Consider the following 10,000-nt stretch of genomic DNA (forward strand, 5'->3'; position numbering starts at 1 on the left):
GCGAGGCGTTCACTAACCGCTTACAATGTGGGCAATCTGAAACACACTTAAAGCGCAGCAAATATGAAGACAAATAAGTAAACTTTACAAAAAAGTGATTTTGTTCTGCTATCAGTTTCATATCTTAGGTACCATAGAAATGACCATAATTTCATGCTAAAGGTGCGCGCTATACACAGGTGTGTGCTCCATTCGGGGATTTACGGTGATTGCTTTCTAGTTCCTCAAACAGAACACTATCAAACACCCCCCCCCCCCCTCCCCCCCAACACATTTGCACACAAACACACATCCGGTCGCTCGCGCTGCCTTGGGAGTGGGGGTGGCTCGTTCTAGGAGCAGGTGGCTGCCCTTATTTGGGCATAGCCCCGGTCACGTGAGCAGAAAATGGCGGAATCCGCCGGGCGCCTGCGAGCACAGCATCTCCCGAGGAAGAGGAGGATGTGAAGGAAGAGGAGGGGGAGTAGCCTGGGAGCAGGAAGTAAGCGACGGGAGCTTCTTCATCTTCCCGGTAGCGGTGAGTATGGGAAAATGAAGGAATTAAAAATAAAAAAAAAAATGGGGATGTGATGAGAGAAGAAAGGCTGCTCAGCATCCTCCGTGGATGCTCACGCCTAGCATCTTGACAACACCGCTAGCATTCGACTGTTTGTAGCCCCAGCAGGAAGTAGATTTCCATTTGATGTCTTATTGATTATGTATGAGCTATTTGCTCGCCTGTGATCGTCTTATCACTCAAGGCGACGGGCGAGGGGCTTGTGGTGACGTAATAGGTCCTCGCATGCGCACGGCCGTGTGATCTCTAAATGGGAATTGAATTTGTTGTCATATTACATTTGTGTCATTGGGGTTTGCCATTTTCCTCTTTTCTAGGTCCTCCTCGGGATGGACCCGGTGTCACAGAGCAAAATGAACTCTGAGGGCAGCGACGGAAGACCTGGTAAGTGCTGATTCCGACCATTTTTTTTTTTTTTATGACATATGAAGTATAATTACAGTTAAAACGCTCCTTTTTAGGGTTGTCCAAAATCTATATCGATATCAGTCCGATATCAGCCAAAAATAAGCTGTATCTGTTTATATCAGATGACATCCAAGCTCAAATATCCTTCTATTCATTTGTGTCCACTGTTGTGTCCATTTTGTCTCTTACAAAGCATGCCACAATTGCCACCCAAACGTATGAGACATCATAGACAAGATGTCTTCTACTGATCACACTCAGACTTGGAAGGATAACGCAAATGAGTTATAGACCAAAAACCAATGTCCACTACAATGGACACAGAGAATAGACTGAGTCCATTTCAGCGTCAGTCGGACTCCTTTGTTTTGTATTTATTTCCATTCAGGTGCAGAACCTTCTTATTTTTTAGGTTGAATTAATGCAACTCAAAAATTTGGAATAAATGGTCATTTTCTCATACTAACGATTCAGTTGCATTACGTGATCAAGACGCTTTGAACATTTCATACTGAAAAAAAATAAACATAATTTCTGCTGATATTGTTTCAGATCGGTATCGATATTAGGCAGTACAGTACGTATTTTAGCTGCTTTCATATTTTCATATTGTCATATCAGAAGTATAATAGTGTAGATGAAGTAACATTCCTCCTAATTTGAAAAAATTTGAGCAAAACCATCAAATATTCATTTTTATCATTTTTTCCTTAAAAAAAAAAAAAAATTCTAGTAGGATACTGCCAGATTAGACAAAGCAACATGGATGAGCATTGTTGTTGTTTCAGTTCCGCCCACCTCCCTGCCTCTCCAAGGCGGCGGCCCCCAGCGAAAAAAACTGTCGGCCCCTCGCATCAGCCTCTCTCTGGACCAGAGCGAGGACGACTTGGGCGAGACGCCCGACGATCTTGACATCAACGTCGATGATCTCGACACTCCGGATGAAGGGGATTACCTCGACTACACGGACCACGAAATGGACTGGGACGGTAGGTCGGATGAAAATAAGACGGAAATTGGACGATAAAAAATTATATCATAAAAGAATAAATGGGGGGGGGGGGACAGTAGGGAGCTGAAATTTCCAGCAGCTGATTAAAAGATGTAAAATTTCAAAATGCAACGATTCTGACATTTCTATGTGATTGCAGCTCGTCGTGCGAGATTTTGCTTACAAAAATAATCATTGTCCAAATTTTGGACCATATCAAACCATTACAATGAAAATTTTTTAGGATTTATTACACCGATTTTCCTGCGATTTTTGCAACATTCCGTTGAGCGACGGTCAAACTATGCCCCCAAAGAGAAAATTCTTTGTTGACATGAGTTTCACCTCAAGACAGTAGGTGGCAGTAGAGACCTGTTAAATGTTATCATCACTTCACAGGCTACAAAGCCAGACCATAGCATTTTTCAATTTTTTTTTTTTTTTTGTGGGTGTTAATGAATTTTGCCCACATATTTATGGATAGAACTGATGCCACTCAACAATTTGAGTGTTTGAAGGAAAAAAATATTCATATTCGATCCTCAAAATATTCATTCCGCCATGTTTTCAGATCCCAAATCGGATAGCCGAGCTCGGGCGAGCGAATCGTACGAAGCCATCCCGACTTACAGCGTCGAGGACGAGCGTCAGGACGTCAAGCTGTGGCGAACGGTGGTCATCGGCGAGCAAGAGCATCGCATCAACATGAAAATCATCGAGCCCTATATGCGAGTCATCTCCCATGGAGGTACAGCATCTAAAAAGGCTGCGGGCCAATAGGAGCAGACTACTTGGTAAAAACGCTAATTTTACAAGGCAACGAGAAAAGAATGAAAAGTGACGTGGCATCGGTTTCATTTTTCACACCAATTGCGAAGAAATTCAAGTAAAAACTGAATATTACACTGCGAAAGTTTTTTCTCAAAATGAGGTTCCCAGAGTCCAGGAATTCGTAGGGAAAGAAAACACACAAGACTTCGATCTCGTGTTTTTGGCGCATTGTTTCTCTGTCCAACAAAATAAAGCTTAAAAAAAACTCAATGGAATAGGATTGGACCACTTGGTGAAAACTTAAATTTTACAACTGAGTGAGAAATGGATGAAAAAACAAAAAGTGATGTCTAAGACAATGAAGCCATGTTGGTCCCACTGTTTTCTCCAAAATTCGAGAGTAAAATACAAAATAAAGCTGAATATTTCGCTTGTTTTGGGTTTTTCTCAAAATTATGGAGCTAAAAAATTCATAGAGGAAAAAAAACAAAACCAAACCAGATTTCCCCAAGTTCTTTCTATGTTTCTACGTACAACAAACAATAAAAGCACAAAAAACTAAATTGAAAATTTCACCATTGGCTATCAAGAATGTGTGCTAATATATTTTCCCACTTTTTTAAGCTAGTTTTTCCATCAAAAAATAACCAAAAGCAAATGATACAATTTTTATATAAAAGTTTTTTTCTTTTTAAATTACAAATTTATGACTAACTCCTTTTATATCCCCCCCCAAAATCTCTGTAGGGTATTATGGCAACGGGGTGAACGCCATCATCGTGTTTGCTGCTTGTTTCCTGCCAGACAGTGACAAAGACGACTACCACGACATCATGGAGAACCTTTTCCTGTGAGTCCCTGTCGAGCGTTTTTGCTGTAGCGTTGCAGTGATTTCTCAAAGTGGGGTCCGCGCACCCCTGGGGGTCTGTGATCTGACTGCAGGGGGTCCGTGAAATAATTTGCGTTATTCGTAAGAAAAATCTATTTGTGTTCATTTCATTTTATTTTCTCAATAAATAAATAAGAAGGGCACTTTTGTTGGGTTTAATTTTCTTTTGTTTTGTTTACAAAAACAGTTGCAAATGGAGTCCTGTTCGCGGGTTGCTGTTGAAAGGATTAATGCGAAAATTGTTGGAAATGTACGATTTAACATTGGGTTTTTAATATGTCCAAAATTCAGAATATTTCTGAATTTTGAATGGCAGTAAATGAGCCCGACGTGGGCTAAATTTGACACCTAAAGGGTGTACCTGTCGATCTCCAGTTTGCAAGCATTTGGAAGGGACGGAATATTTAAACTTATCCTGTTTTGGCAATCTAAGCAATATTTTAGCCCCCTTGTGTTTATTTGTATGCTTTTCCTTTGATATCACACATCAAAAACATCAAAATTCCAGAGTTGCGCCAAAATTTCCGAGAAACAGCTCAAGTTTAGCCTACCGCATCAATAGAAAGCACCCAGCTGGGACTGCGGCCACAGCTGATGATAGCGAGCCATAGCACAGCTTTTTGCCAATTTTAACCAGAGAGGAACTTTTGCAAGTCTCCAACCGATAGGACGGACATTGTTGTGTCTCGATGTTCATTTCGAATTATTTGGCAAATGACAAAAGAAACCCGCACCATTTTGCTTAATGTTCAAAACTTCGACTGTCAGTAGCACTTGGAACTAGTCTCAAATGCCATTTCTTTACTACAACCGCTACTGTTAATACAACAACAATACAACATAACAGTTAGCATTAGCAACATAACATTATCAAAATTAGCGTGTGTGCGAAGTTATTCAAAAGTGTTTGAATTGAAGCTCGTCTATTTTTCACAGGCAACCGACAGCCCTGTCATGTAAAATCAAGTAAATCTACTTTCAGAAACACCAAGCGGAAACTTTATTGAGTTTATCCCTCGCAGCTAACAAACAACAGAGAAATGTGCGTGCCGCGCTCGCACCTTTTTTTCCCTCCACACGCCGTCACTTAACCGCCGACGACAGCTAGCCTGCCGGCAGGAAGCCAGAAACTCCTAAACAAAATGTACAAATAAATAAAGTTAGGTCGCTAATGTCCATGAGTGCACTTTTGAAATTGGCCCGTAGCTTCATAAATGTTTTTTTTTTCCCCTTCAACCACTCAAATTGTTCAGCGGCATCGGTTTTATTTATACATATGGAGGTTACAGTTAACACCCAGAAAAAAATGAAAAATAGTATGATCTGTCTTTGTAGTCTCTGACGTGAAGATGACACTTAAAGAGATTAATTGGTCTCTGTCTTGAGGTGAAACACAAGTCAACAAAGAATTTTCAAAAAATTGCAAAAATTGCAAGAAAATCAATGTCATAAATCCTATTAAAATGCATCTCAAAAATTGTAATTATAATGGTTTGATATGGTCCAAAAATTGGACAATGATCGTTTTTGTACACAAAATCTCGCACGTCCAGCTGCAATCACATCAAAATCTCATTGTTTTGGCATTTTGAAATTTGACATGTTTTATGGCCCACCCTCCACATTTTTGCAGCCTCATTAAGTAAATAACTTCAACATGGCTGCCAGGAGTTTTTGACATTTAGTTTTTTTTTTCTTCAAAATGTGTATTTGTTAATTTTTTGTTTTGTTCTAATCATCATTTGTAGCGTGTCTTTGATGTTGTATTTATTTGACTTTGTGCGCGCATGTGTGTGTTCAGCTACGTTATCAGCACTTTGGAGCTAATGGTGGCGGAGGACTACATGATTGTTTACCTGAACGGGGCCACGCCCCACAGAAGAATGCCAGGCCTGGGTTGGCTGAAAAAATGCTACCAGATGATTGACAGAAGGTGATCTCCTGAGCGCCTTTGTGAGTCAAGTGGGAATAAAACACAAACGTGCGCTTTGTCGTCACGCAGACTCAGGAAGAACTTGAAGTCCTTCATTATCCTGCATCCGTCCTGGTTCATCAGGACCGTCCTGGCCATCACCAAGCCATTCATCAGGTACACAAAATTGACTTTGATGTTGTATCATTCGAGCCATTGAAGTTGCGTGTCTTTGATGTTGTTGTTTTGTTGCATTAGAACTTAAGAGTGTCTGTTGTCTTTGATTTTTTTTCTTTGATCAGGCGGTTTCCTTAATGTTGCCGTCTTAGATGTCTTTGATGTTTTTTTAGAACGCAACCTTTAAGAGGTCTCAGATTTTGCCAAATTGCACAAGGCATTAAAATTTGGAAGTTGTTTTGGTGGTTTAGTACTTTTAAGGTTGTGGTTTTAGGCTGTCTCTGATGTTACTTAAAAGATGTCTCTTAAATTCTGTCAAATTGCCCAAGGTATGAAAGTTGGATGTACATTTGATGTGTTTTGTTTGGCGATTTAGCACATTTGAAGGTGTCTTTGATGTTTTTTTAAGGGAGAAATCTTTGAGGTGTCTTAGATTTTGTCAATTTGCCAAACACATTGAAATGTGCATGTGCATTTGAAATACTGTTTTTTTTGGTGTTTTGAGAGGTGTCTTTGATGTTTGTTTGTCTTTTTTCTCAGGACTTTACCTTTAAGAGATCTCTTAGATTTTGTCAAATGCTCAAGGCAATGAAATTTGGATGTGCATGTAAAATGCGGTTTGGTGGTTTAGTACGTTTAAAGGTGTCTTTGATAGTTTTTTTTTTAAGGACTCAACTTTAAGATGATGATCTGTGTGGTCAAGGCATCAGCATTTAGAGATGTCCAGAATGTTATCATCGACCCACCACCTTGTTAAAACAGTCTTTGATTTTTTTTATTTTTTTTTTAGGATGGACTCAATCTTTGGGCAACTTGACAAAGACTTGTCCTTTAAATATCATGTTTGTGCACTTTGAGTTTTAAAGTTATTAGACTTAAAAGGTGGTCCTGATGTTGTTATTTTGTTTAATTTTAGTAGCGTCTCACGCAGCTCTCCTTTGTCCGAGGAATTTTTCTTTAGAAGTGTCTTTGATGTTGCAGTTTTTTTTTTCCGAGGCTTTTTACCTAAAAGGTCTCTCAGATGTTGTCTTTAGTTTTGTCCGATTCATGAGATTACTTTGAGGTGTCTTTATTGTTTCCCGATTGTTTTAAGCTAAGTTAAAAGCTATCTTTGATTTGACTTGGCTCGTCACTGGTCTTGTTGACACTCTTGAAAACAACGCTTTAATCCAGCACCAAGTTCAGCAGCAAGATCAAGTACGTGAGCAGCTTGGACGAACTGCAAGAGCTCATCCCCATGGAGAGCGTCCACATCCCAGAGTGCATCATTAGGTGAGAAACACACACACACGCCATAGATGCTATCTTACATTTATCTTTTCACCTTCCAGACTGGACCAAGAACTCAAAGAAGCAGCCGAGAATTCCAAGTGAGTAACACACAACCAACAACTACTCAGGATTGCCGCTTATCCTGAACCCTTGTGCGTTTTTTTGTGCGGTCTTCGGTTCTTTCAAATCAGAGGGAAAGCACTGAAAGAAAACACAGAGGAGCTGAAATTTCACCCAGATAGTGGACACATGTTAAAGTTAACTTAATGTGCCATCCCATGACTAAAATAATGTGAGTGATATGGAAGAAAAAGAGCAAAAAATGGTCAAAATACCGCACAAGGGTTTTAAAGAGTCCTTAATACAAACAAATCCATGTTACAAATCAGGTCTTAATCGGCATTCAAATAGCTAAGATCCTCAAATAAACATCAAGACATAAGTAGGATTTTATGATTGTAATTAGTCTCCAAAAAAACAAACAAACAAAAAAAAAAACAGAACGGCTATTGTTAACTAGGGCGTGCTAGTAGAACTAAATTGCGGGGTTAAACTTGTTAAACTTGCTACAAGTACTTCTAGTGACATACTTGTTAACTAGTATGGCAACCGGTGAACAGTTTTGCCTTACCAATAGTCCGCAAAAATCTCTTAGTCGTTGAAACCAGTAATAAGATAAACAACAACAACAAAAAAACATAACTAGTTAGTTCTACTGGTTCATTGTCTTACTAGTGAATACAAAGAGCACACTAGTACTAATCCACAAATTGGAAAAGGTGTGATGCGCAGCGGTTACAAGCTGATGTACGACAACGCTAACAAAAGCAAACGAGGCGTCTCCGCGCCTCCGTGCACGATTTACGGCCTCAAATAAAAACGTGCGGCTGATGAATCACGCCGAACAAAATTCCCATCGCTATAAATCACAAGAAGCACTCCATTATGTTTTGTGTCTTTCATTGCAGAGTGAATAGTTTTCTGCTGGGAACCGAGCCAACACGGTCAGTGTGTGAGTTTGCGCGTGCGTGTGTGAGAGGAAGAATGTGTTGTGTGACTGTGAGAGTGTATGCGAGGTGTGTTCATGTGTGTGCATGAGTGTGCTTTTGTGTGAGATGCTTTGTGGATGAGTGAATATTTGTGTGCAAGACAGTGTGTTAATGTGAGAGAGTGATCGCATGAGAGTCTTTGTTAAGGACTATACAAATAAATGAAAATTGACTTGAAATTGTGTGTTGTGAAGTTGTGAGAGTGTAAAGGTGTGGAAATGAGAGATCTGAGTGTGTCTGTGGGAGGATGTGTGTGGGATTGATTGTGTGTTGCATGCTGTGCGTGTGAAAAGGGGAATGTGGGTATGATAGTATGTGTGAGATACTGTGTGTTTTTGTAAGAGTATGAAATACTACGAGGATGAGAGTGGGTGTGATAATGTGAGAGAGGGATTGGATTGGAGAGAGGGTTGTGTATCTATGTGGGTGTGTTTGTGAAAGGTTGTGTAAGAATGTGTGAGTGACCATGAATATGAGAGAGTTTACGTAGGAACGTGAAAGAGACAGTGAGAGTGTGGTGTGATATATGAGAGAGGGACTGTCTAAATGTGTTTTGTGTATCAGTATTTTAGTGTATATACAGTATGTTTGTGAGATACATATGAGAGTTTTTCTAAGAGTGTGCTTGAAGGTGAAATACTGTGAAAGAGTTGCATACGAGTGTGTGAGAGACTGTGAAAGAGAGTGTGGATGTGATAATGTGTGATATGTGAGCCTAAGAGGAGTGTTGTGTATCACTGTGTGTGAGATACCGTGCAAGTTAGTGTAAAAATGTGAGAGACTGTGAATGAGACAGCACGCGTGTGAGAGTGTGTTCCTGAAGCGTTGTGTGTGAGATAATGTGTGTAAGTGAACGAGAGAATCTCTGGAAGTGTATGGGAGTGTGTGTTGCATGAGACATTAAGTGAGAGCATGTTTTGTGAGAGTGTGTATGATGTGAGAGTGAAATAGTGCGTGTGTATATTCTATTATGTAACACACATTTGTCCTCCCAACAGAGCAAACGAGGCGAGTGCCAGCGCTCCTTAGACTTGGAAATCAACCTCCTTGTGTGCGTATGTGTGTATGTGAGTGTAGTTTATTTTATGACACACAACTTGGATGAATTGGACTGAAACTCGCGCATAACAGCGCGACAGTGAGTGTGTGCGCACACACACGTGAGCATAGTGAAGTCATAGTCGCGCGACAGGAAGTGAAGCAATAAAATTGTCCTCACATGCCAGTATTTCAAAGTAAGATGTGTGTTTTCAAAATAAAAGCATCAGGTTTGCTCCACAAATGTTCGAAAACAAATCATATACTTAATATACACATAAATAAATACATTAGTATAATCACAGGCTTGTCCTAGTGATGAGTGGTGATCGAAAAGAATAATTATCTTTATAATGAATAAGCACAATGTTTTTTTGAATGTGCGGTGTGTGTTTGTGTGTGCGTGTGCCTTTTGTGCATAGCAGTGCATGTAGCCTCTTAGTCACACACACACACTTGTAGTTCAATAAAACATAGACTCGTGTATGAGCGATTGCTTCTGTCTGATTTCTTGACAACTTACAATTTAAAATGGAGCTAGCCCACTTGAGTCATACACACACACACATTTGTAGTTCAATGAAACAGACATGAGCGATTACTTCTGTATGATTCCTTGACAACTTAAAATTTAAGATGGAGTTAGCCCACTTGAGTCACACAAACACACTTTCAAACACACGTTCAATGAAACATAGAGACACGAGCGATTGCTTCTGTCTGATTCGTTGACAACTTTACATTCAAAATGGAGCTAGCCCACTTGAGTCACACAAACACACTTGTAGTTCAATGAAACAGAGACACGAGCGATTGCTTCTGTCTGATTCGTTGACAACTTTACATTCAAAATGGAGTTAGCCCACTTTAATCACACAAACACACTTGTTGCTCAATAAAACACTCATATCTGAGCGATTGCTTTTGTCTGATTCCT

General features: G+C 39.9%; 1 protein-coding gene across 1 annotated transcript; it reads left to right on the forward strand.

The window, feature by feature from the left end:
- The first annotated feature begins 352 nt into the window (after window positions 1-352).
- prune2 (prune homolog 2 with BCH domain) lies at window positions 353-9,552 on the forward strand. Its single transcript, XM_088434783.1, has 11 exons — window positions 353-517; window positions 874-940; window positions 1,753-1,953; window positions 2,527-2,703; window positions 3,474-3,576; window positions 5,417-5,548; window positions 5,618-5,704; window positions 6,878-6,976; window positions 7,036-7,074; window positions 7,945-7,980; window positions 9,024-9,552. The coding sequence occupies exons 2-11, from the start codon at window positions 886-888 to the stop codon at window positions 9,052-9,054; spliced, it is 960 nt and encodes a 319-aa protein (XP_088290909.1). The 5' UTR covers window positions 353-517; window positions 874-885; the 3' UTR covers window positions 9,055-9,552.
- Window positions 9,553-10,000: the final 448 nt, after the last annotated feature.

This window comes from Hippichthys cyanospilos, chromosome 15 (assembly GCF_059441005.1).
Source record: "Hippichthys cyanospilos isolate Australia breed blue-spotted pipefish chromosome 15, RoL_Hcya_1.0, whole genome shotgun sequence".
In the NCBI taxonomy this organism is placed as follows: domain Eukaryota; kingdom Metazoa; phylum Chordata; class Actinopteri; order Syngnathiformes; family Syngnathidae; genus Hippichthys; species Hippichthys cyanospilos.